The 27,382-nt window shown below is 44.0% G+C and overlaps 1 protein-coding gene and 1 pseudogene across 7 annotated transcripts in view; one reads left to right on the forward strand and one right to left on the reverse strand.

Annotated features, from left to right (window-relative positions):
• RPGRIP1 (RPGR interacting protein 1) overlaps positions 1-27,382 on the reverse strand; it is a 106,085-nt gene that overhangs the window by 59,675 nt on the left and 19,028 nt on the right. For 2 of the 7 annotated variants that reach the window (XM_084969287.1, XM_084969294.1), the window contains 6 exons: positions 13,249-13,381; positions 9,185-9,465; positions 7,637-7,736; positions 6,729-6,842; positions 3,293-3,398; positions 1,202-1,225 (listed from right to left, as the gene is read on the reverse strand). In XM_084969287.1, coding sequence (XP_084825413.1) covers positions 1,202-1,225; positions 3,293-3,398; positions 6,729-6,842; positions 7,637-7,736; positions 9,185-9,465; positions 13,249-13,381 — 758 coding nt within the window. Of the gene's footprint in view, positions 1-1,201; positions 1,226-3,292; positions 3,399-6,728; positions 6,843-7,636; positions 7,737-9,184; positions 9,466-13,248; positions 13,382-15,037; positions 15,114-20,845; positions 21,245-27,382 lie in introns of those variants that run through there. The other 5 variants (XM_084969291.1, XM_084969290.1, XM_084969288.1 and 2 more) reach the window with 4 other exon arrangements.
• Positions 21,280-21,559, forward strand: LOC146401712 (calcium/calmodulin-dependent protein kinase II inhibitor 1 pseudogene; annotated as a pseudogene).

Below are 27,382 nucleotides of genomic sequence, written 5' to 3' on the forward strand. Positions count from 1 at the left end.
AAGCTACCAGCAACCCTAGCTTTCCTAGAGGATGTCTCAAAGAACAGCCTTGATTAATAGCACGTTGCCTTTGCACTGTAAATTGACCTTTTTTCACCCTAGCACTTCTCAGGAAGTATAATTTCCTTGTCAATGAGGATTTTCCACTTTGGGAAACTGTAATTCATCACTGGAGGCTTTATTTTCCCAGGGTTCAAATTCATCCCTGGCTCTAAGTCAAGTGTCACCTTTCTTGGCTAACTTTATTTTTTCTAAGCTATATGAATGCTTTTTACGATGAAATATTTCTCCTTTTGCACCTAGCAAAGTGATATGTTAACTTTAGAAGTTAAGTGCATCTTTCTGGTGGGCACTTCCGGTGAGGAACAGCTGTGGCTGGTCATGCTGGGAACTTCGCCTTACTGACTCTTAATCACAGATATTCACCGAGCTTCACCTGAACTCCACTCATAGGGGTGCAAATATTTAACAACATCAGAGAAGATCTGCGACAACTTGGGTATATTTCACCACTTAACACATGCTAGAGGACTACTCCTAGGAATTTTGGAGCAAATTCTCTGTAGCAATAGGCTGAAAAATACTATTCCAAATGTTTCTCAACTCATATCTCATATTTCAATTTTTGTGAAAATGATGCAATAAGTGTCTTCCAGATACAAGCCGCATCTTTGATCTACGCTGCAGCTTGTGGTGACGCCAGATCCATAATCTACTGAGCGAGGCCAGGAATCAAACCCACATCCCCATGGAGACTATTTGGGTTCTTAACCCATCAAGCCATAATGGGAACTCCAGTATCTTCTGATAATTTTAATAATGTCATTTGTCTTAATAAAACTACACAACAAAAACTTTAATTTAGTTGGCTAAATTCTTGAAGATGAAGATTTATTTGGTTTCATTCCTCTGATTACCAAGAAACAGAGATTTAAGAAGCCTTTATTAAGTTCCATTGTGGCTCAGCTGGTTAAGAACCCAACTAGTATCCATGAGGATATGGGTACGATCCCTGGCCTTGCTCAGTGAGTTAAAGGATCATTGCCGTGAGCTGTTGTGTAGGTTGCAGACAAGGCTTGGATCCTGAGTTGCTGTGGCTGTGGTATGCAGCTTTGATTTGACACCTAGCCTGGGAACTTCCATGTGCTGCGAGTGCAATCCTAAAAAAAAAATTTTTTTTAAAGAAATCTTTATTAAGTACCTTCTGGAGCAGAGTTTCATATGCCTGAAAGAAAAAAATAAGTATTATTCTATTGATATAACAACTCGATGGGATGTTTTGAGTGTGTGTGTGTGTATTTTGCCTTGCCTGGGGCATGCAGAAGTTCCCGGACCAGGGACTAAATATGCACCACAGCAGTGACCCAAGCCCCGGCAGTGACAACTCAGGATCTTTAACCTGCTGAGCCACCAGGGAACTCCACCTTGATGTTTATTTTGATGTTTATCTCTGTAATACAAATGTTTAAATATTTATTTTAAAAGGTATTATTTTAAAATTCCCATAAATCAAGTTAATTTGTATACCTGTTTACTAATTGTTGCTCCTTCTCCCCTGTCCTAGCTTGCCAAGGAGTCTGTGAACATAATAGATCACAACCATTTCTTTAAAAAGGATTTTAAAAAAAAAAAAGGAGTTCCCATCTTGGCGTAGCAGAAACAAATCCAACTAGGAACCATGAGGTTGTGGGTTCGATCCTGGCCTCGCTCATTGGGTTAAGGATCCAGCGTTGCGGTGAGCTGTGGTGTAGGTCAAAGATGTAGCTCAGATCTGGCATTGCTGTGGCTCTGGTATAGGCCAGCAGCTACAGCTCCAATTAGACCCCTAGCCTGGAACCTCCATATGCAGCAGGTGCGGGGCTAAAAGGACAAAAGACAATAGACGGGAAAAAAAAAAAAGATAAAGGGTCATTTATTCACATTTGCATTGTACTTGATGGATTTCTTTGCCTCTAGTCTCATACCAGCCAACCTATCATTCACTCTGTTGCTTGATCATCTTTCCTGGTAGTTTAGTCATTTTGTAAACTTCAGAAAAGCCTAAGGACTATAATAGCAGTCATCTATAATCCTACTACCCAGAATTAATAATTACTAGTGCTTTATAATAGTTTTTTGAAAGTATTATTTCTTTGCTAAAATGTATTTCAAAATATTTCTGACATTAAAAAAAGACAAAGTGATCACCTTGGGGAAAAAAAAACTGATCATGTCATTAACTTGCTTAAAACCTTTCTGCAGCTCTCCTCTGTCTATAGGATAAAGTCTAAACTCCTGATAAGGCTTCAATGACACTGATGTTGATGGTCTCTGATGTATCTCACTCTGCGCCTTGGCCTCCACTGCCCCTCCCCTGGAAAACCCTTTCTTTTGAATACTCACTCATTAACACCTGCTAAACTTTCAGTATTCTGGTATTTGGCTCATGAATAGATTACTTTATGAATCCTTTATCAGATCCTGCACCCCATCCTCTGATGGACCTAACCACTCTCTCCTTTGTGTCCCCTCAGTCCCAGTTTGTTGTTAGCTGTACTTGTCTACGTCTTGTCCTCTCACTCCTATAAGTTCCTTGAAGGCAGGGATTGTCTTACTTATCTTTTCAATCTTTGTATCCAGTGCTTTGCACAGTTCCTGGTGGCCACTAAACATTTTTATCCAAAAAAGAATGGTATCAATCTATTATTTAGATCCTTGATGCCCTATTTCTATCGTTCCGTTATGAGTTGCCATTGTATGGTGATGAGGGGAGAGTAAGCCTTGATACCAGATGAACCTGGACTCAAATCCTGCTCTGCCTCTTAATATTTTTACAACTTGAGTGAGTTATTTAATTTCTTTGAGGCTCAGTTCCCTCATCCATTAAATATACTTACCTTGAGGCTTAAATCGGATCATGACTGTATGTACCTAGGAGAGAGTCCATCTTATAGAAAGTGCTTAGTAACCTGGCTTCCTTCCCCTCCCCCATGACTGCTCTTGGCTTCCCAACTTAATTAAACTCTGGTTGTGCTCTTTGGCTGGGACCTTAACCTGACACAAGTTAACGCCACTTAATTCCACCTTAGCGGGCAGGGCTTAAGCCTCTTCCCAACAGAGGGATAAAGGGAAATACTAGAAGAGTGAACTCTGAGTTGTAAGGCTTGGATTTGAATGTCACCTATAGATTATGGACTTCAGAGAAGAAACTCGATTTCTCTCGGTTGTGGCCTCGTATATGTAAAACGGAGAAAATACAAATCTTTGTGTTTTTTTTTCCCCCAAAGAAGTACAGGTGATGATGGCAACTCACGGCTTGAACTTCTGTTAATTGTGCTTTTGTTGCTGCCAAAGAGGTAGTCCTTTCATGTAAGAGCTTCTTAAGTTGAATTAGCTGTATATTCTCCTTAATGGAAGCTCTGGAGAAAGAAGACAGTGCTAAACTATCCTCTGTGAATGGACAAAGTTAAGTAACTTTCCCCTCTGTGGAAAGGCTCAGGTGACACAAAGGAAGTTCATTATTTCTGAACATAGGAGATCATATTTTCTTTATTGTTTGAAAGGTATTGGGGAGGATTTGGGTACACTAACTAGACTCTATCTCAGTGATTGCCAGACCTAGCTCCAGGCAATCATCTGGAGAGATCTTTAAGATTACACTACCTTGGAGTTCCCGCTATGGTGTACTGGGTTAAGAATCTGGCTTCAGTGGCCTAAGCAGCTGCAGAGGTGCCAGTTCAATCTCCAGCCCAGAAAAGTGATGTTGCTCCAACTGCAGCTCAGATTCAATCCCTGGCCCAGGAACACTCTGGGGTAGGGCCCAGGCACCTGTGATCTTAAAAGGCCTCCAGCTCAGGAACTTCCACATGCCACAGATGCAGTCAGGAAAACAAACAAAAGGCCTTCTGTATGTCTGTCCATACAGAAACGTGCACATGGATGTTTACTGCAGTTTCATACATAGTTGCCAAAACTTGGAAGCCACCAAGATGTTCTTCAGTAGGTGAATGAATAAATAAACTGTTACATCCAAACAATGGGATGTTATGCAGCACATAAAAGAAATGAGCTACTGGAGTTCCCATTGTGGTGCTGCAGAAACAAATCTGACCAGGAACCATGAGGTTTGATCCTTGGCCTTGCTCAGTGGGTTAAGGATCGGGTGTTGCTGTGAGCTGTGGTGCAGGTCACAGAAGCAGCTCAGATCTGGCCTTGGCTCTGGCATAGGCTGGCAGCTGTAGCTCCGATTGGACCCCTAGTCTGGGAACCTCCATGTGCTGCGAGTGCAGCCCTAAAAAGCTAAAAAAGAAAAAGAAAGAAATGAGCTACCAAGCCATAACAAGTCATGGAGGAAACTTAAGTGCACACTGCTAAGTCAAAGAAGCCAATCAGAAAAGGCTACCTACTGTATGGTTCCAACTATATGACATTCTGGGAAAGGTAAAACTATGAAGACAGTAAAAATATCACTGATGTCAGGGGTTAGAGACTAGGGAGGGATGAACAGGCAGATCGCAGAGGATTTTTAAGGCAATAAAACTATTCTACAGGATATCATAATGATGGATACATGCCATTATATCTGCCCAAATCCATAGAACATACAACACCAAGAGTAAACCCTAAGGTAAACTATGGACTTTGGGTGATTATGATGTGTCATTGTAGGTTCATCCATTGTTACAAACCAACTCGTCTGGTGTCTGATATTGACAATGGGGGAAGGGGGAAGGGAAATACATGGGAAATCTCTGTACTTTATGCTCAATTTTGTTGTGAACCTAAAACTGCTCTAAAAAATAAAGTCTAGGAGTTCCCATTGTGACTCAGCCAATTAAGGACCCAATGTTGTCTCTGAATATTCAGGTTTGATTGCTGGCTTCACTCATTAAGTTGAAGATCCAGCATTGCTACAAGCTGCAGCCTGCCATGACTGTGCATAGGCCTCAGCTGCAGATCTCATTGGACTCCTAGCCTGGGAACTTCTATATGCTGCAAGTGTGGCTCTAAATAGACTTTTTTTTTTTTTAACTTTTCACACTGAGAATCCCCATTTCGTGATAAGGATGAAGTATTTTTCCTTCTATGAAGCGAAGCACCAAATTTTTCATTAAACATAAGCATCCCCTTCATTTTTTAAATTTTTTAGGGCCACACCTGTGGCATATGAAAGTTCCCAGGCTAGGGGTCAAATCAGAGTTGCAGTTGCCAGCCTACGCCACAGCCACAGCAATGAGGGATCTGATTGAGTCGCATCTGTGACCTACACTACAGCTGACAGCAACGACGGATCCTTGCCCACTGAATGAGGCCAGGGGTCCAACTCCCATCCTCAAGGATACTAGTCAGGTTCTTAACCTACTGAGAGCCACAACAGGAAGTCCATCATCCCCTTTAAGTTAATCCATTCTTTAATCCACTTGGGCCTCCAGGTCTACCTCAGATTAAATTTAATCCCAAGCAATCTTTTCCTCTGAGATGGAGGAAAGGTGAAAATAAGAATTTTTCGGAGTTCCCATTGTGGCTCAGTGGAAACGAATCTGACTAGTATCTATAAGGATGCAGGTTTGATCCCTGGACTTGATCAGTGTGTTAAGGATCCACTGGCCAACCCAGTGCTGAAGGCAAACCTGATGCTGGTACTAAAGGCAATGCTGGTCCCCGTGGCCCCACTGGTAACATTGGTGCTCCTGGATCCAAAGGTGCTCATAGAGGCACTGGCTCTCCTGGTGATACCGGTTTCACCATACACTGTTTAAGCTCTAGAGTGGCTGGGAAAATAATGCTAACCAGAGTGACATTGGCTTATGGCCTTCCCAACAGAAAAGGGACAGTTAGCCAGGTGTTTTACTCCTTCCCTAAGCAGGCCTCTGCCCCGTCTCAGCAGGAAGTAGTTACTGAATAGTAGTGGCCCAATATCCCCTTTAAGCATAAAGGGGTTAAAACACCTGGAGGGGGAAATGATAGGGATAGAGGAGGCACAGGTAGTTGTAGAAGTCCCAGTAGGGGATCATAGATAAAGAGGGAAACCTGGGGGATGTTGGGAGACCACTGTAGTAGGTTCAGGAAAGCCATTAGAAGAGGCAGGCTTGCTTGACTAGTGGAGGTGTGAGAATTGCCTCAGGTCATTGGTGGGGAGGGATGGGATGAGGCCTGTATTCAGACTCAGCTCAAAAGCAAGAGTTTGAGGACCTTCCTTCAGCTGATTTGAATACACACCTTACCAGGATGCTAAGGAGGAGCTACTACTCCCAGAAAGGAAGAGGTGGGCCTTTCCAACCCCCACTCCCCTTGGATGATAAAACTGTGGCCCACCAGATCCTTTGGGCAGAGCTTCCTTGCCTGCCTGCTTGCATCTCTCACAAGCGTCCTATCCTAATAAATCTGTTTTTTGCCTATCACTGTATCTCTCACTGAATTTCTTCTTCGTGGAGGCATAAAGATCCTGAACCTTTGTGAGTCCAGACACAGGGTGAGTAATTCGAATTTAAAACAGTGGGTTCAAGTCTCAATCTGGGTTTTGCCTGGGTTCAAGTCCCAGCATGTGGGTTCAAGTCCTGGCACGTGGGTTCAAGTCCCAGTCTGCGTTCTGGCTGGGTTCAGGCCATTAGTGCTGTCAGTTTCACTCCGATTTGACCCCTAGCCTGGGAACCTCTATATGCCACAGGTGTGGCCCGCCCCCAAAAAGACCCAAGAAAATGAATTTTTCTATTCATTACAGCTTGAGGCATGGAATTCCAAACTCTTACCGAAGCTCTGTGGCCTTCTGAGCACACTCCAAAGAGCTTCTCTGTTCAAAATTTTCATCTTTGGATGAGAGTTTCTCAGGAGACTTGGGTGGTTCTTCCACTTGCATAGTATTGCTGGTAATAATGTGGGCACCATTAAGCATGTATAAAGCAATGAGTTTCGGAGTTCCCGTTGTGGCGCAGTGGAAACGAATCTGACCAGGAACCATGAGGTTTTGGGTTCAATCCCTGGCCTTCCTCAGTGGGTTAAGGATCCGGCGTTGCTGTGACCTGTGGTGCAGGTTGCAGACATGGCTCGGATCTGGCATTGTTGTGGCACTGGCGTAGGCCAAGGCTACAAGCTCTGATTAGACCCCTAGCCTGGGAACCTCCATATACCACGGGTGCGGCCCCCAAAAGACAAAATAAAATAAAATAAAAATAAAGCAATGAGTTCAGTCATAATTATGACTTTGCTAAAAGAAATTATACTGTTTGGATTAGGAATATTACACACACAAAAAAAGAAATAGAAGCTGCTGTTATAGGGGTTTAGAAATGGGCTCTCATATATACAAAAAGAAGTTAGAGGAGTTAGTAATCTTGGTATACGTGGAGGATAATCTTACAAAATATAGCTTTCGAGTATCAAACAGAAATATAAGTGAATTATGACCCAGGAGGAAATATAAAGGGAAAGAAAGGGAATACCTTCAATTAAGGAAAGAGCCTTTATTTTCCTTTCCTTGGAAGACAGAGATGCTTGTTTTCCATTTTTAAGCAATGAAGTTGGAATGTGACCTAGGGTTGACTTTTATCTTCCTTGATTGTGTTGAAAAGACAAAAATGCCAATATTCACTTGTTTCCTAAATGATGATTTTCCAATTAAAGTTGAAGGAGTAATAGCATAGCATAAAGGAGAACTCACAGTTCGTTGGGTTCACTGGATATTTCATCTCTGGCTTTTTCATTTGTCACATGTTCCTTGAATGTGGGAGGGGCTGTGTAGCTCGGCCTGTCCCCTGACTCTGAAAGTTTAGACAGAAGTTAGACTCTCACAACAGATTTCTCCAGAACCCAAAGTGCTAGAAATGGAACACCCAGTGCTAGAAGTAGGAAGCCTTAAGACCTGGGGGAAATCCTTATATGACCAATGATCCCAGAGGAGAGGTTCTTAGTCTTTTCCATAGAAATGCAACTCCAGATTTAATAAGTCAGCAGGACTACAAGACTCTCAGGTAAGTGAATATAAATGGGAATAAGAAAGAGCAGGGACTGTGTGTCCAACTGTAACATGTCTTTGTTTCTAATGCCTGGTGTATATAATTGGTACTCAATAATACTGAAGTTAAACTGAATTGAAATTTAGACATTTAGTTTTTCTACTTGAACCTGTTTTCACAAAGGTTTGTTTGTTTTTTGGCTTTTTTTGGGGGGGCTCACCCACGGCATATGGAGGTACCCAGGCTAGGGGTCCATTCGGAGCTGTAGTTAACAGCCTAGACCACAGCCACAGAAATGCCATATCCTTAACCCACTGAGCCAGGCCAGGGATCAAACCCGCATCCTCGTGGATGCTAGTCGGATTTGTTAACCGCTGAGCCACAATAGGAACTCCTTCACAGAGGTTTTTTTGGCTCAAGGAGGGAGCCTGAAACTATAGGTCCATGCTGAACAAAACCTAACATTGAATCCCCAGGGTTGACACCCCATTCTGTGTACTTAAAACAAGGATGAGTAGGTCAAGTTAAGGAAATTTACACAGCACTTTATTTAATTCAATGTTGTGTTCCATAGCAGCCAGATATGCTTAGCCAGTTGGAATATACAAAGAGAAGAAATTGCAACTCCTCGCTTAACAGCCTGACTTCTAGGCCTGGACTTCAGGAATAGCCTTTGAGTATCTCTGAACCCATGGAATTATACGCAGAGGTTTGTCTATGCGTATGTATATTTTTCTTGGGAGAAGGCCTAGCCTTGGTCATGGTTTCAAAAGTTATCAGGGAGAAGAACCCCAATTTTAGAGGCAGAGCCACTTAGTCCAGAGTCCCATAGTCTCAGGAGAGGGACGTGTCTTATGACCACTGCCTGGCACATCTGAGCAGGTCATTAAAGTTCTCTCTCTGTTTTTTGGACACCCAAAGAACTTGACCAGCAAAGTTCCTGTTTCCATTGTCTGATTTCTCCTCTCAGTAGCACTGCATAGTGAACTGAGACACCCAAAGAACTTGACCAGCAAAGTTCCTGTTTCCATTGTCTGATTTCTCCTCTCAGTAGCACTGCATAGTGAACTGAGAATTTTGAACCTGACATCCTACTCAGGAAGAATATCTTAGGAATACAGAAAGGAACTAGAACAAAAAAACAACGGGGGTGGTAAGTGGAATAAAGCAGTGGGAGGAAAATGAGGCTAGCAAATCAGTCCTTCCCAGTGTCGCCACCCCCCTCTTCCCCGCGACTTGGCCCTTAGTCTCACCCCTCTTGGGCTTTTCGGTCCCCGGCGCCCCGGCAGTGTGCAGCTGTCTGCGTCCCACGTGGAAGCGAGGCTGGGTGCGGCGGGGAGCAGAGGGGCCTATGCGCTGGAACTGTGGCTGCAGCCCTTGCAGCGGGGGGCGCTGGTGCTTGGAAGGACGCTGCCGCCACAAAGGGTTCCGCCGCTGGCTAACGGGCTCCGAGAGCTGTTCCACCGCTGCCGCTGCCACCTCGGCCCTCAGGTCCCTGCCTGCTACGGTTAACCGGAGCAAGGCTGTCCTCATTCTGTAGGCAAAAAGAGAGCTAGTCACACATACCCTCTCCTTCTCTGATACTTATTATTTCTATAGTTTATTTGGTGGCAAATAACCTGAACTGATTTCTGATTTAAATATAGGTAGTGTGGTTCATTATTTACTTAAAAGCTAATTCTCTGTCCTCAATACACTGTAGCTGTTTCGGAGCAGGGATATTGTGATGTCTGTCTTCATCCATCCGTTGCAGTGATCACACACTCATCTTGGTAAAAAACAGGGCACTCCTCAATATGTTTATGTCTGTGTGTAATTTACTTTGAAGTTATATACAGTTATTTCTGTACTAATAAATTATGGTCATTATAAAACAAGGGAGTTGTCTTGTGGCACAGTGGGTCAGGGATCCAGAGTTACCACTGAAGTGGCTTGGGTCGCCGCTGTGGCACAGGTCTGATCCCTGGCCCAGGAACTTCCACATGCCTTGGGCTGAGGCCAAAAAAACCCTGACTCACATGGGTCGGAATGGCCATCATTAATTAGTCTGCAAATAACAAATGCTGGAGAGGGTGTGGAGAAAAGGGAACCCCCCTACACTGTTGGTGGGAATGGAAATTGGTACAACCACCATGGAAAAAATATGGAGTTTCCTCAGAAAACTAAAAATAGAATTACATGATCCAGCAATCCCCCATATAATCAGACAAAACTATCATTCAAAAAGATACGTGTACCCTTACGTTCACTGCAGCACTATTCACAATAGCCAAGATATGGAAATGACCTAAATGCCCACTGATAGATGAATGGATTAAGAAGATGTGGTACATATACACAGTAGAATACTACTGAGCCATAAAAAAGAACAAAATAATCCCATTTGCAGCAACATGGATGCAACTAGAGATTCTCATACTAAGTGAAGTAGGTAAGAAAGAGAAAGACAAATACCATATGATATCACTTATATGTAGAATCCAAAATATGGTACAAATGAACCTATCTACAAAATAGAAATAGACTCACAGATATAGAGGACAGACTTGTGGTTGCCAAGGAGGAAAGAGGAAGGAGTGGAATGGACTGGGAGTTTGGGGTTAGTAGATGCATACTATTACACTTAGAATGGATAAACAACAAGGTCCTACTGTATATCATAGGGAACTATATCCAGTCTCCTGGGATAGATAGAGCATGATAAAAAACAATATAAAAAAGAATGTGTATATGTATGACTGAGTCACTTTGCTACACAGCAGAAATTGGCAAAATATTGTAAATCATCTATACCTTAATAATAAAAATGAGTACTAATTTTTAATGGGGAGATAAATATAAGTAGAAATTTTATTTACTTCTCCTATCCCAATTGTCTGCACACTCCTTTACATGTGCCCACTTTAAGGATTATTCCTCTACAGCCCCCCAGATACACCTAGCCTTACCTAGAGTGGATAGTCAATCACTGTTTATAATCTTAACCTAAAATCATACTTTTGACCATTACCATCAGAGTCTTTGATTCCACTGACTGCCAGTTCTGACATTTACTGATTATGTGGCTTGGGGCATGCAATTAACCTTTTTCGTTGTTTCCTCATCTATAAAGATAAAAATAGTACCTACCTCATTGGATTGACTTGAGGATTACATGAATTAATACATATAAAATCCTTAGAGTGATGGTGCATTGTTAGCATTATAGGTGTTAGCTACTATTATTATATATCATCATATCCATCCATATAAAGAAATCAAGGCATTAAACAGCGAGGTAACTTGCCCAAAGTCAGAGGGAACAGAATCCAATTTAGCCTCTTAATATCTAAAATCTCAAGTACTTTTTTTGTTTTCTTCTTTCTTTAGGGCCACACCCATGGCATATGAAGTTCCCAGACTAGGGATTCAATTGGAGCTGCAGCTGCCGGCCTACATCACAGCCATAGCCACAGCAATGCCAGATCTGAGCTGCAGCTCTGGAATCCATAACCCACTTAGCGAGGCCAGGGATCTAACCCATATCCTCATGGATACTAGTCGGGTTCTTAACCCTCTGAGCCACAATGGCAACTCCTTCAAGTACTTTTTGATCATTGACCAAAAAGCAAGATTTTTTTAGTCCATGCAGCTGTCTGACTTCATTGGATTCTCTAGTTTGCCACAATATAAAAGAATTTTCAACTCTGAAGTGTGCTAGCATACACTGGAAGCCTGTGATCCTGTAGATTCTAAATAAAGCTCTAAACCACTCATGGGGATTACCAGTGAGAAAGCAAAAAGCTGCTCTTGACATTGCAGAATTGGTCTGACATAGCTAGCCCTCAGCGTTGTTTGAAGGTGCCCTGGTGTTCATAGCTAGGCTGTGTCATTGTGCTGTTGGACATAATCTCACAGAACACCATCACACAAGGTGACTCTGAGACCATAACAGAGTGATACAAATAAGGCTGATGCATACTTTTGTCTCAGCCCAGACAAAACCATGTCGCTGTCACACGCAAAATACCAAACATGCTCCTCTCCTGGTGAAGATGATGACTGCTTCTTCTTTCCCAAACAGAGTTTTAGCCTTACCCTAGTCTATCCTTCCTGTAGATAAGATTTATTGAGATATCCAAACATAGAATTGCCCCTGCTTTCTGACAGTGCCAAATCTGAGGCAAATTCTTGTTACTCTGGATCATCCCCCAAATCACCCCAATGAAGCCCAAATCCTATGATAAGCCCTTTCTAACACATTCTTACTGAGATGCTCATGCTGTGCATTTTCTCTAGCTACAACAGTAATAAACCCAACTTGACCAACTACAGGTGTGCTCCTGGTGGTCTTTGGCTGGAAGCATTGACACCATCTTCAAAATGTGTCCTAGAGGAGTTCCCGATGTGGCTCAGTAATGAACCCAACTGATATCCATGACGATGTGTAGGTTTGATCCTTGGCCCCAGTTGGTGGGTTAAGGATCCAGAGTTGCCCTGAGCTGTGGTGTAGGTCGCACAATCGGCTTGGATCTGGTGCCGCATTGGCTGTGGTGTAGGCTGGCAGCAGAAGCTCTGATTCAACCCCTAGCCTGAAACTTCATATGCCTTGGGTGTTGCCCTACAAAGACCAAAAAAAAAAAAAAGTGTCCTAGAGATTAGCCTCAGTCTTTCAGAACTCTCACTCTCTCCATCTATTTATCTACTCACACCACATCTCACATTCCTTGCCAGGTCTGCACCCAAAAGATACACCATTGAAAGCCAATACTCTAAAGTCACTCTACATGGTATATTTTGGAAATAAAAGCTTCCAGCTCTGCCACTCACTAGTTATGACCTTGGGCAAGTTTCTTAACCTCTTTGTGCTCCCGTTCCCACTTAATAATGCTTCTCTCATAGTATTAAGTGAGTTAATACATATAAAACACTTATGACTACATATAGTAAATGATTAATATGATTTTTGGTTTTGTTTTGTAAATAAAAACCCCTTCTTTTACTTGCCCCTGCAGCCTTTGTCTTCCTAAGATTTTGGCCATTGTCCTTGTCCCCATTCTCTTTTGTGACATGGGCAGGAGCCTGCACCATCTCTTGCTCTCTGGACTGGAATAGCTCTGATGATGCTGTGGACTATGGCCACGGTCTACTGATGTGTTTCACAAGAAAACAGAATAAAGCAAGATTACTTCAAAAATTATTTTTGGAGTTAACCATCCTTGACATTTGAATCATTTTCTGGTGTAGACATCTCACAAAAATGTATTCTGTTTGCTTTATTGTGGTGTAGGCCTGGTGTAGATACAGCTTTTAAATACTTAAAAAGAACTCTGGGTACCTTTTGATCTCATCCTGTTGCTTCCAAAAAAGCTCCTTCACCAACATGTGCTCTTCACGAAGACGAAACAAACTGTCCTCCAGTTCTTCCCGGCTCATCCTGCTCAAGGGTGGTTGAGTTTTTACATTCTTACCTAAAGTCCCAGGAGAGGGCAAATGGAGATTATTTTTATTTTCAGAGGGGTGCATATATTTTTATTTTTTAATTTATAAAAAATTTTATTAAAGCATAGTTGATTTACAATGTTGTGCCTATCTTTTTAAAGTAGTGTTTTTGTCTTCTTCAAAAAAACACCCAGGAATAGAGTTGCTGGATCATATAACTCTAATTTTTAATTTGAGATTATTTTTACACGTAATTTTTTTTTTGGCTTTTTTTTTTAGGGCCCCACCCACAGCATATGAAGTTTCCCAGGCTAGGAGTCTAATCGGAGCTACAGCCGCTGGCCTACACCACAGCCACAGCAATGCCAGATCCGAGCTGCATCTGTGACCTACACCACAGCTCATGGCAATGCTGGATCCTTAACCCACTGAGTGAGGCCAGGGATCAAACCCGAAACCTCATGGTTCCTAGTCGGATTCATTAACCACTGTGCCATGACAGGAACTCCTACATGTAATTTTTTTTAACCCATCGTGTCTCTCATCACATCTTGCCAGAGGGCTAAAATCTATTCTGAATTATGTATGTAAGAGGAAATTCAGGAAGTATATGAAATGTGTACTAATGGACATCTTTTATCATTCCATGTCACTCCTGGGTATGGAAAATCATCTGTATCATTCCAGCATATGACTCAGCCTCCTGTCTGGAAAGTATATTCTGTTTATAAAAGTATCAAAAAGGGCTTTAAGTCTACTTAACTTTTTAATCCACCCTTTCATTTTTCCTCCTCATTAGATAATTTCGACTCAGACAATGATTGTATCCACAATTGTCTTCAAATCCGAGGTAAGGAAAAAGAAATTTTTCTTAATTACCAAGAGTCATCTCCTTTAATGGTTTTGTTGCATGAAGTTCCATGGCGAGGGATAGAACCCATGCCACAGCAGTGACCCAAGCTGCTGCATTGACAATGCCTGATCTTTAACTTGATGCTCCACAAGAGAACTCCTCATCTCCTTTGTTTTTGTGGTGTGAAATTGTCCCCAGAATTGCCTGCCTGCCAGGAACAAAGCTTCTGTTTGATCTAAGCAGAGGAAACTGTAGTAAACTGGTGAGTGTGTGCATGTTTACTGACCTAGCATCACCTCTGATCTGGAAAATATCCTAACACCCAGAGCTCAAAATAGAGCTCCTTCCCTGAAAGAAAGAGAGCTCAGAACTTTATTCTAAGAACCATGTCAGGTACCACTTCCACCTCTCTAATTTATCCTTTGGAAATGATGAGATGTAAGATAAAAAAAAAAAGAGCTTTATTGAAGTATAATTGACAGGTATTACAGTGAACATATTTAAAGTGTGAAATTTGATTAATTTTGACATATGTATATACCTGTGAAACTATCACAATTAAGATAATGATCAATTATTCTTCCAGCCTGAGGGGAATTCAGAAGGAACGTGGGAGCTTGTGCCCACTTTCCTGAGGGAAAACTAAAGCAATGAGAGGCCCAAAGAGAGGGAGTTTATGTCTGGGGTCCCAAAACAAATCAGGAATGTGGCTCAGGTATCAAGGTATTTAACCCCTGGCCCTCTACTTAATTATTTCATGTTTTTTAAACCCAGTGACCCCACTCAAGCCACTTTGCTTTTGCCAAGTCCCACCCCAGCCAGGAACACACACCCCCTTTTTCTGTCCAACTCCTATGTCAGTCAGGGCACAGTTTAACTGCCACCTCCTCCAGGGAGCCTTCCTAAACCTGTAGGAAAATTACTCATTGAATGAAGATGAGTGCAACTGGCAGAATATATGCATCACTCCAGAAAGTTCTTTCATGACCCTTTCTATTCAACGTCCCCCACCCAACCCCAGAAACCATCACTTTCTATTTTGTCACCATAGCGTAGCTTTTCCATTTCTAAAATTTCATTTTAAAAAAGATAATGGGAGTTCCCGTCATGGCGCAGTGGTTAACGAATCCGACTAGAAACCATGAGGTTGCGGGTTCGGTCCCTGCCCTTGCTCAGTGATCCGGTGTTGCCATGAGCTGTGGTGTAGGTTGCAGACGCGGCTCGGATCCCGCGTTGCTGTGGCTTTGGCGTAGGCCAGCGGCTACAGCTCCGATTAGACCCCCAGCCTGGGAACCTCCATATGCCGCGGGAGCGGCCCTAGAAATGGCAAAAAGACAAAAATAAATAAATAAATAATAAAAAAAGATAATGATTAATATGATATTTCCTTGTGCCCTTTTGTAATCCAGTCCTCTCCACCCCATCCTAGACTCAACCCCCACCTTTGTTCCCAGGCAACAACTGATATATATGTTTTAGGTCACTTCAGGTTAGTTTCCCTTTTCAAATCATCCTCAATACATCTGCTTAAAACCTTTGAATGAAACTAGTCTCCCAGCTATATGGGCTCTTTTTCCACAGCACTGTTGAATCACACTGACTTGTGCTAGCTCAGTGGCACACTGATTCATACCTGTTTGCAGTGGCAGAGAAGTACTCCATCAGCCCTACTAGTATACCAGCCAAGAATCTGCAAATGTTACATTATGTTTTGTTCTTTTTCTTCCTTTCTCTTTAAAATTTTATAATGTCAACATTTTTAATTATATAGTTTAATCTTACCAAAAATATGTTCATAATTTTCTTTTGGAATTGGTGATATTGGAAAAATATTAAAAGTAATTTTTAAATATATGCTATAAAAATATTCCCTTGGAGTTCCTATTGTGGCACAGTGGGTTAAAGATCTGGGGTTGCTGCAGCTGAAGCTCCAGCTTGGATTCAATCCCTGGCCCAGGAACTTCTATATGCCATGGGTACAGCCAAAAAAAAAAAATTTTTCCCTTAACGTGGTTTTAAGTAGATAGGAGTTCCCATGGTGGCTCAGAGGGGTTAAGAACGCAACATGGTGTCTGTGAAGATGCAGGTTCAATTACAGGCATCACTCAGTGGGTTAAGGATCCAGTGTTGGCGGAGTTCCCGTCGTGGCGCAGTGGTTAACGAATCTGACTAGGAACCATGAGGTTGCGGGTTCGGTCCCTGCCCTTGCTCAGTGGGTTAACGGTCCGGCGTTGCCGTGAGCTGTGGTGTAGGTTGCAGACGCGGCTCGGATCCCGCGTTGCTGTGGCTCTGGCGTAGGCCGGCGGCTACAGCTCTGATTCAACCCCTAGCCTGGGAACCTCCATATGCCGCAGGAAGTGGCCCTAGAAATGGCAAAAAGACAAAAAAAAAAAAAAAAAAAAAAAAAAAGAATCCAGTGTTGGGAGTTCTCTTCGTGGCGCAGCAGAAACGCAGCAGAAACGAATCCAACTAGTATCCATGAAGATGCGGGTTCAATCTCTGACCTTGCTCGGTGAGTGGAGTATCTGGCATTGCCATGAGCTGTGGTATAGTTGAAGACGCAGCTCAGATCCCACATTGCTGTGGCTGTGGTGTAGGCTGGTAGCTGCAGCTCTGATTTAACCCCTAGCCTGGGAACTTCCATATGCCACAAGTGCAGCCCTAAAAAGAAGAAAAGAAAAAAAAAAAAGAACATGGTGTTGCCAAAAGCTGTGGGATAAGTCTCAGATGCAGCTTGGATCAAGCATTGCTGTGGTTGTGGTGTAGGCTTGCAGCTGCAGCTTTGATGATTTGACCCCTTGCCTGACAACTTTCATATGCTGCAGGTGTGGCCCTAAAAAGAAAAAAAAAAAATGATACAACCTCTTAACCAATGAACTTAAAAATGATTAGCAGTTAAGATTGCTAGACACACTTAGCTTAGCAGAAAAGTATGACCCCTAGAAAGAAAATCTGTAACATAACCAGAAATCTTTACGAAAATCTTCATTTATAGCAAGCACATTACTTGGTTTACTTATAGCTATTTCATAAATAACAGAAGGGAAATTGGACACAGTTTTAAATGACACCTAGAAAAATTTCTTTTCCCGCAAAGCAAATGTGTAAATCCTTCACTTTTGCATCTTCTTCCATAGTTCCTTAACTGTGCTGAAAAAATATTTGAGTTCTTTTAGGTTTTTGGTTGTGTGAATGGTCTCCAAACTCAATTCTCTAGGTGATTATTTCCTGTACAGAGTTTTTCTGTCAGTAGTTCTATGACTTTTCCAACACTGATCTCAGCCAGTTCATGTTTCATGTGCTTTGTTCATGGAGAAGCACAAAATCCCCAATTATGCACTGCTAAAGAATATCAGGAATACAGTAGAATATCACTTACTAATATATTATGATCTAGCTTTCTCCTCTCTTCAAACCTACAGATACCTGCTTCTGAACCTAATGGTTTGGAAGTCCTTCATAGTTTCATCTTCAGGAATAATGGAAAGCTAAACAGGAGGCATACTAACCCAGTTCTCAGAAAGTCAACATCAAGTCTATCACATTTCTAAATTTTGCTGAACTTGTGCTCCTGTTCTAAAGTCTCAATTCTTCCTCAAAATACTGAAATTTATGGAGGTCCCATCGTGGCACAGCGGAAATGAATCCGACTAGGAACCATGAGGTTTCCGGTTCGATCCCTGGCCTCGCTCAGTGGGTAAAGGAGCTGTGAGCTGTGGTGTAGGTCGCAGACGTGGCTCGGATCTGGCATTGCTGTGGTTCTGGTATAGGGTGGCAGCTGTAGCTCCGATTAGACCCCTAGCCTGGGAACCTCCATAAGCCTCGAGTACGGCCCTAAAAAGACAAAACAAACAAACAAACAAAAAAACTGACATTTAAAAATATCTCCCTGGAGTTCCCATCACGGCTCAGCAGAAACGAATCTGACTAGCATCCACGAGGACGCAGGTTTGATCCCTGGCCTCGTTCAGTGGGTCAAGGATCCAGCATTGCCATGAGCTGTGGTATAGGTCACAGAGGTGCCTCGGATCCTGTGTTGCTGTAGTTGTTATGTAGGCTGGCAGCTGTAGCTCCAATTCAACCCCTAGCCTGGTAACTTCCATATGCCGTGGGTACAGCCCTAAAAAGCAAAAATAAATAAATAAATAAATAAATATCTCCCAGAGGCACTGTCACTCCTGTGGTGCAGGTTCAATCCCTGTTCCCGGAACTTCCTCAAGCTGTAGATGTAGCCACAAACAACAACAACAACAAAAATCTCACAAAGATCAGCCAAGATGGCTGAGTAGAAAGACCCTGGGCTCATCTCCTTTCATAGGCACACTAAAATCACAACTATCTGCAGAACAACTACCAGGGAAAAAGAACAGAACCTACCAGAAAAGATCTCCTACAAAGGTATAAAGCAGGAACCACAAGGAGATGGGTAGGGGGCCAACTCATGGTCTTGTCAAGTCTAATATCCCCAGGCGGGTGACACACAAACTGGAGAATAATTACATTGCAGAGGTTCCCCCAAAGGAATGAGAGGTCTGAGCCCCAAGTTAGGCTCCCCAGCCCAAGGATCCTGCATTACAAAGATGAATCCCCAGAGCATTTGGCTTTGAAGGCTAGCTGAGCCTATTTACTTTCAAGAATCCCATAAGGCTGGGAGAAATAGACTTCACTTCTAATGGGTGCACACAAAATCTCACATGCTCTGGGACCCAGAGCAGAAGCAACAATTTGAGAGGAGCCTGGGTCAGCCCTACATGCTGATCTTGGAGATTCTCTGGGAGAGATAGGAGACAACTACAGGTCACCCTGGGGACACAGACACTGGCAGCAGTTTTTTTTTTTCTTTTTTTCTTTTTTAGGGCCACACCTGGCATATGGAAGTTCCCAGGCTAGGGGTTGAATTGGAGCTACAAGCTGCCAACCTACACAACAGCCACAGCAACATGGGATGAGCGGGTCTGCAATCTACATCACAGCTCACTGCAATGCTGGATTTTTTTTTTTTTTTTTTTTGTCTTTTTGCCATTTCTTGGGCCACTCCCACGGTATATGGAGGTTCCCAGGCTAGGGGTCGAATCGGAGCTATAGCCACCAGCCTATGCCAGAGCTACAGCAACGCGGGACCCAAGCCCTGTCTGCAACCTACACCACAGCTCATGGCAACACCGGATCCTTAACCCACTGAGCAAGGTCAGGAATCCAACCTGCATCCTTATGGATATCAGTCGGACTCATATCCACTGCACCACAATGGGAACTACCCCCCCCCCTTTTAATGGCCACACTGGAGGCATATGGAAGTTCTTGGGCCAGGGACTGAATCTGAGCCATAGCTGTGAACTATGCCACAGCTGTAGCAACACCAGAGCCTTTAATCCACTGCACTGGCCTGGGGATCAAACCCATACCTCTGTATCGACCCAACTCACTGCAGTTGGATTCTTAGCCCTCTGCGCCATGGTGGGAACTCCTGGCAGCAGCCAGTTTTGAGAGCTCCTGCTACCATGTGGACACTGGTGCTGGCAAGTGCCGTGGCAGAATCCTTTCTCTAGCTCTTTAGCCCCACACAAAGCCTGTAGGTGCCAATGCTGGGATGCTTCGGGCAGGCAACTAACTGGGTGGGGACACAGCCCTACCCATCAGTACTCAGACTGCTTTAGGCCCAAAGCCCACAGCCCCCTCTGCACCCAGCTCTACCCATTAGTGGGCAGGCACAAATCCCAGAATCCCCTGGGCTCTAACCCTGCCTTCCAGGGAGCCTGGCTCTAGCCTCTGGACCAGCCTCACCCACCAGGGGAAAGACACCAGAAACAAGAAATCAATAATCCACAGCCTGCAGACCTGGCTGCCCACAGCAGGCCAGACCGTCCCCTGACAATCTGGGTGCTAGCTCTGCCCACTAGCATGCCAACAAAATCTAAGGGATAGGCCACACTCCATACCCAACTGTGTCAGGAACCTCCTCCCCTACCCCAGCAATCTGACATAAGTTCTGGGATCTGCACCCAGACTCCAAGCCTAAGCTTTGCCTTTCAGTAAGCCAACACTAACCCTAGGAGTTGACTTTATGCACCAGTGGGCAGGCAAAAGCCCTGGAGTCTTCCGTACTATGACTCTGCCCACCAATGAGCCAGCACTAGACCCAAGGCCCTCTGAGGTTCTGCAGTCAGCCACCTTGTGACCCAGTCCTACCAACCACTGGCCATCAGCCTCCATACAAGGCAGGGCCTGGCAACCAACCAGACCAGGGGCCAAATAAGCCTACCATACCACCCACATAGTCTGCCACAACAGAAGGACACGCACAGCCCTCACAGAGGAAAGTCTAGAGCAAATGATATATAGTTGTCTGTAGTAGAGTCAAAGGACCTTAACATACAAACAACTTTATGCGGATCAAATGGACAACCTAAGATCCTCTCTTCCCCCTTTACTTCTCAGATCCTGATCTAGTCGTTCCTTCCCTCCGCCCTTTCTTCTCCTCTCCCCTCCCTCACGCCAACCCCCCACCCCCTCCCCGCCCCGTCTTCCTTTTTCTGTGGATCTCGCCCCGCCGCCCATTCTCTCACGGTTTCTCTCCCCGGTCTCCCTCTCGGTTTCCCTCTCTCCACTCCCTCCCTCCGGGTATCCTCGGCCCCCTCACCAGTGCCCTCCCTCATTCCTCGCTCCTCTTCCCTTCAGCCCCTCACACCCCCGCAGCTCCGCAGTCGGCCTCCCGAACCAGAGCCGCCGCCTCCCGCACTCGCCGCAGGACCGGCCGACTCGGCTCCTCTGGGTTGCGCCCTCGGGGCTCGCTGGGACAGCCTCCTCCTCCTGCTCACTGCCCCTGCCGGCCGGGTCCCAGCCCTGCGCCCGAGCTCGCCGAGGGTGAGTCCTGCTCGCCTCCGCCGGAGCAGGAGCCACTTGCGCGCCGAGCCCGAGCTCAGCGCAGCGGCGGACCGCCTCGGGGTCGCTCAGCACGGCTGCGCGCTCCTGCCCCAGCGGTAACCCCGGCCTCTCGCCGGCGCCACCGCCGCCGCAGCCTGCGGGCAGCCCCCGGTCCCAGAGCCGCTGACCCTGTCCGCCGAGGGCGGGGAAGCGGCCGGAGGAGGGGCCCCCGCGGAACCTCCGGATGCGACCCTGTCGGAGGTGCTGCTCTATGCCAACAAGAAGCTGAGCCCCTAGTGGGCCAGATCTTCTCCTGCCGCCTACAGGACAACTTCTTCAGCAACGGGCGGAAAAAACGGCCGCCGCGGCTGGGCCAGATCAGCCAGAGCAAGCGTGTTGTTATTGACGATGATAGGATTGATGACGTGCTGAAAATATGACAGACAAGGCACCTCCTTGGTGTCTAACTCCCCCAAAGACTATGAGTTAAGGGAGAGCATAAGAACGAGACCCCAGGCGATAACAGCTATTGGCAAAAAAGAGTTTAAAAAGAGAAAGCACTTTGAAATTTATTACTAGACGTTCCAGTCCTGGGGCAACGTAAACGAATTCGGCTAGAAACCATGAGTTTGCGGGTTCGATCCCTGGCCTTGCTCAGTGGGTTAAGGATCCCTCGTTGCTGCGAGCTGCAGCGGAGGTCGCAGACGCGGCTCGGATCTGGCGTTGCTGTGCCTGTGGTGTAGGCCGGCAGCAACGGCTCCGATTCGACCCCTAGCCTGGGAACCTCCATATGCTGCAAGTGCAGCCCTGAAAAAAAAATTTAAAATAAAAAATGAAATTTATTACTAGCTTGCTACTCACAATGAAATCAATAAACTGTGTGTCAGCCCGGGAGACAGATGAGGCGTGAGAACGGAGAAGGTCTGGTCTCCTTTGCAAAAATAAAAATTAAAAATTTTATTAAAAATAAATAAAATGGACAACCTAGAAGAAATGGACAAATTCTGAGAAAGGTACAATCTCCCAAGACTGACCCAAGAAGGAATAGAAAATAGGAAAAGGCCAATTACCAGTAACAAAATTGAATCAGTAATTGAAAAACTCCCCCAAAACAAAAGTACAGGACCAGCTTGCTTCACAGTTAAATTCTACCAAGCATTTTAGAGAAAAGATAACATCTATCCTTCTCAAACTATTCCAAAAAAAATTGCAGAGAAGAGTGCTTCCAAACTCATTCTACAAGGCCAGGGAAACCCTGATACCAAAACCAGACAAAGATATCACAAAAAAAAGAAAATTACAAGGCCAATGTCTCTGATGAATATAGATGCCAAATCCCCAAAAAAATATTAGCAAACTGAATCCAACAATATAGTAAGAGAATCATAGGAGTTTCCAGGTGGCGCCATGGTTTAAGGACCCAGAATGGTCACCACTGTCGCTCAAGTCACTGATGTGGTAAGTGCTCGATCCCTGGCTCAGGAACTTCCACATGCTATGGATGTGGACAAATAAATAACAATTTTTAAAAATAAAAGGATCATGGAGTTCCTATTTTGGCTCAGTGGTAATGAACCAGACTAGTATCCATGTGGAAATGGGTTTGATCCCTGGCCTCACTCAGTAGGTTAAGGATCTGGCATTCAGCTCTGTTCCTGCATTGCTGTGGCTTTGGCATAGGCAAGAGGCTACAGCTCTGATTCAACCCCTACCTAGCTTGGGAACTTCCAAATGCCACAGGTGTGGTCCTAAAAAGACAAAAAAAAGGGGGGGGGATCATACATCGTGACTGATAGGGATAATGTAGGTACAGGTAGTTGTAGAAGTCCCAGTAGGGGATCATAGATAAAGAGGGAAACCTGGGGGATGTTGGGAGACCACTGTAGTAGGTTCAGGAAAGCCATTAGAACAAGGCAGGCTTGCTTGACTAGTGGAGGTGTGAGAATTGCCTCAGGTCATTGGTGGGGGGATGGGATGAGGCCTGTATTCAGACTCAGCTCAAAAGCAAGAGTTTGAGGATCTTCCTTCAGCTGATTTGAATACACACCTTACCAGGATACTAAGGAGGAGCTACTACTCCCAGAAAGGAAGAGGTGGGCCTTTCCAGCCCCCACTCCCCTTGGATGATAAAACTGTGGCCCACCAGATCCTTTGGGCAGAGCTTCCTTGCCTGCCTGCTTGCATCTCTCACAAGCGTCCTATCCTAATAAATCTGTTTTTTGCCTATCACTGTGTCTCTCACTGAATTTCTTCTTCGTGGAGGCATAAAGAACCTGAATCTGGAGTTCCCATTGTGGCTTAGGGGTTAATGAATCCAACTAGGAACCATGAGGTTGCGGGTTCTATCCCTGGCCTCACTCAGTGGGTTAAGGATCTGGCGTTGCCATGAGCTGTGGTGTAGGTCGAAGAACCAGCTCGGATCCCAAGTTGCTGTGGCTCTGGAGTAGGCCGGCAGCTACAGCTCCAATTAGATCCCTAGCCTGGGAACCTCCGTATGCTGCAGGAGCAGCCCAAGAAATGGCAAAAAGACAAAACAAACAAACAAACAAACAAAACCACCTGAATCTTAGTGAGTCCAAGCACAGGGTGAGTAATTTGAATTTAAAACCATGGGTTTAAGTCCCAATCTGGCTTTAGGTTGGGTTTGAGTCCCAGTATGTGTTTCAAGTCCCAATCTATGTTCTGGTTAGGTTCAGGCCATTAGTGCTGTCAGTTTCATGAACAAGCGGGAATTATGCCCATTTTTAATATCCACAGATCAATCAATGGAGACATCACATTAACAAGTGGAAGAATAAAAACCATATTATCGTCTCAATTATCAAATCAAGAAAAAACTTTTGAGAAAATTCGAAATTCATTTATGACAAAAATTCTTCAGAAAGTGGGCAGAGAGTTCCCTTCATGACTCAGTGATTAATGAATCTGACTAGGATCCATGAGGACGTTGAATCCAACTAGGATCCATGAGGACATGGGTTTGATCCCTGGCCTTGCTCAGGGGGTTAAGGATCTGGTATTGCTGTGAGCTGTGGTGTAAGTTGCAGACATGGCTTGGATCCTGCATTGCTGTGGTGCAGGCCGGCAGCTGAAGCTCCGATTTGACCCCTAGCCTGGGAACTTCCATGTGCCACAGGTTCGGCCATTAAGGAAAAAAAGGCAGGAAAAAAAAAAAAGGAGGCAGAGAGTAGGCATAGAGGAAATGAACCTCTACATAAAAAAAGGCTATATATGACCAACCCAGAGTAACACCGCACTCAAAGGTGAAAAGCTGAAAGAATTTCTTCTAAGGTCAGGAGCAAGACCAAGATGCCCACTCTCACCACTTTTATTCAACACAGTTTTGCAAATCCTAGCCATAGCAATCAGACCTCCCCCCAAAAAAAATTTAAAAATTCAAAATTGGATGAGACAAAGTAAAATTGTCACTGTGCAAATGACAAGACACTATACATAGAAAATCCTAAAGATGCCATCAAAAATCTAGACGAGCTCATCAATGAATCTAATAAAGTTGCAGGATATAAAATTAATATTTAGAAATCTGTTGCATATCTATACACTAATAAAAATTATCAGAAAAAAGAAATTAAGGAAACAATCCCATTAACCATTGCATCAAAAAGAATAAAATATCTAGGAATAAACATGACTAAGGAGGTAAAAGACCTGTACTCCAAAAACTGTAAGATACTGATGAAAGAAACTGAAGATAGTACAAATAAATGGAAAAATACACAGTGTTTATGGACTGAAAGAATTTTTTTTTTTTTTTTGTCTTTTCAGGGCTGTACCTGTGGCATATGGAAGTTTCCAGCCTAGGGGTCTAGCTGCAGCTCCTGACCCACAGCCAGAGCAACACGGGGCCTGAGCCAAGTATGTGACTGACACCAGAGTTCCCGGCAATGCCAGATCCTTAACCCACTGAGCGAGGCCAGGAATCAAACCCATGTCCTCATGGATACTAGTCAGGTTCGTTACCACTGAGCCACAACAGGAACCCAAAGAATTAATATTTTTAAAGTGACCTTACTACTCAAGGCAATCTACAGAGTCAATGCAGTCCTCATCAGAATACCAAGGGCAGATTTCCTGTTGTGGCTCAGCAGGTTATGAACCCAACTAGTAATCATGAGGGACAGGTTTGATCCCTGGCCTTGCTCAGTGGGTTAAGGATCTGGCATTGCCATGAGCTGTGGTGTAGGTCACAGATGCAGCTCCAATTTCATGTTGCTGTTGCTGTGGCTATGGTGTAGGCCAGCAGCTGTAGCTCCAAGTTAACCCCTAGCCTGGGAAATTCCATATGATGCACGTGCAGGCCTAAAAAGCAAAAAATTTAAAAAGAATCAATGGTATTCCTATCTAATAGCAATGAACAATCTGAATAAGAAACAATTAAGAAAGTTAAACAATTAAGAAAATAATTCCATTTACAATAGCATCAAAAAATAAAATACAGGTGTTTCCATTATGGCTCAGTGGAAACGAATCTAACTAGTATCCATCCCCAGCCTCGCTCAGTGGGTTAAGGATCTGGCATTGCCGTGAGCTGTGGTGTATGTATCGGATGAGGCTCTATCCTGCATTGCTTTGGCTATGGTGTAGGCCGGCAGCTGTAGCTCCAATTTGACCTCTAGCCTGGGACCTTCCATATGCTGTGGGCATGGCCCTAAAAAGACAAAAAATAAAATAAAATACGTAAGAATAAACTTAACAAATTATCAAACTTGCACACTAAAAGTTATTAAATATCACTGAAAGCAATTTTTTTAATGTTTAAATAGACACCCCAAGTTCATGGATTTGAAGACTTAATATTGATAAAACAGCAATATTTCCAAAATTCATGTTCAGAGTCAAAGAAATCTCTATCAAAATGCCAGTTGGGAGTTCCCGTCGTGGCGAAGTGGTTGATAAATCCGACTAGGAACAATGAGGTTGCGGGTTCGATCCCTGGCCTTGTTCAGTGGGTTAAGGATCCAGCATTACCATGAGCTGTGGTGTAGGTTTCGGACGCGGCTCAGATCCCAAGTTGCTGTGGCTCTGGCGTAGACTAGGGGCTACGGCTCCAACTGGACCCCTAGCCTGGGAATCTCCATATGCCGTGGGAGCGGTCCTAGAAAAGGCAAAAAGACAAAAAAAAAAAAAATTCCAGTTGGTTTTTTTGTGCAGATATTGACATTCTGATCCTAAAGTTTATTTATTTATTTATTTATTTATTTATTTAGTGTTTTTGCTATTTCTTGGGCCGCTCCTGCAGCATATGGAGGTTCCCAGGCTAGGGGTCGAATCGGAGCTATAGCCGCCGGCCTACGCCAGAGCCACAGCAACGCGGGATCCGAGCCGCGTCTGCAACCTACACCACAGCTCACGGCAACGCTGGATCCTTAACCCACTGAACAAGGCCAGGGATAGAACCTGCAACCTCATGGTTCCTAGTCGGATTCGTTAACCACTGCGCCACGACGGGAACTCCTGATCCTAAAGTTTAGATAGAAACACAAGGGATCTAGAATAGCTAAAATAATATTGAAAAATAACAAAGTTGAAGAACTAACACATCTTGATTTCAACTTACTGCAAAGCTAAAATAATCCATGGTATTGGCATAGGATAGGCATGTAGATAAGTGGAATAGAATTGAGAGTCCAGAAATAAACCATTACATGTACAGCTAATTGATTTTTGACAAGTGTGCCAAGGAAATTTGATAGAGAATGAATAAATTTTTTCAACAAGTGGTACTGGGACAATTGGAAAGACACATGCAAAAGAGTGAAGTTGGATCCCTACCCCATGTCTTATTAACTTAAAATGGATCACAGACCTAATTGTAAGAGCTAAAACTATAAAATTCTTTTTTTTTTTTTTCTTTTTTGGCCACACCCGCAACATATGGAAGTTCCTAGGCCACAAGTCCAAGCCACAACTGTCTGTGACCCATGCCATAGCTGTGGCAATGCTGGATCCTTAACCCACTGCGCCCAGGTGGGGATCAAATCCATGCTGCCTCAGAGACAACATTGCATTCCTAGCCTTCCAAGTTACAGCAGGAAATCCATTAAACTATAAAATTCTTAGAAGATATAGAAGAAAATCTTTGTGACATTGGTCCATGCAATATTAGATATGACACTATGAAGTTAGATATGGAATCAAAACACAAATGACAAAAGAAAAAATAAATAAATCAGACTTCATCAAAATTTTTCTGCTTCAAACGTCACTATCAAGAAAGTGAGGAGTTCCCGTCATGGCACAGTGGTTAACGAATCCGACTAGGAACCATGAGGTTGCGGGTTCGGTCCCTGCC

Source organism: Sus scrofa, chromosome 7 (genome assembly GCF_054392235.1).
Source record: "Sus scrofa isolate SSC_HxYL_T2T_F1_AM1 chromosome 7, Sscrofa_HxYL_maternal_Yorkshire_Landrace_v2.0, whole genome shotgun sequence".
NCBI classification, from domain to species: domain Eukaryota; kingdom Metazoa; phylum Chordata; class Mammalia; order Artiodactyla; family Suidae; genus Sus; species Sus scrofa.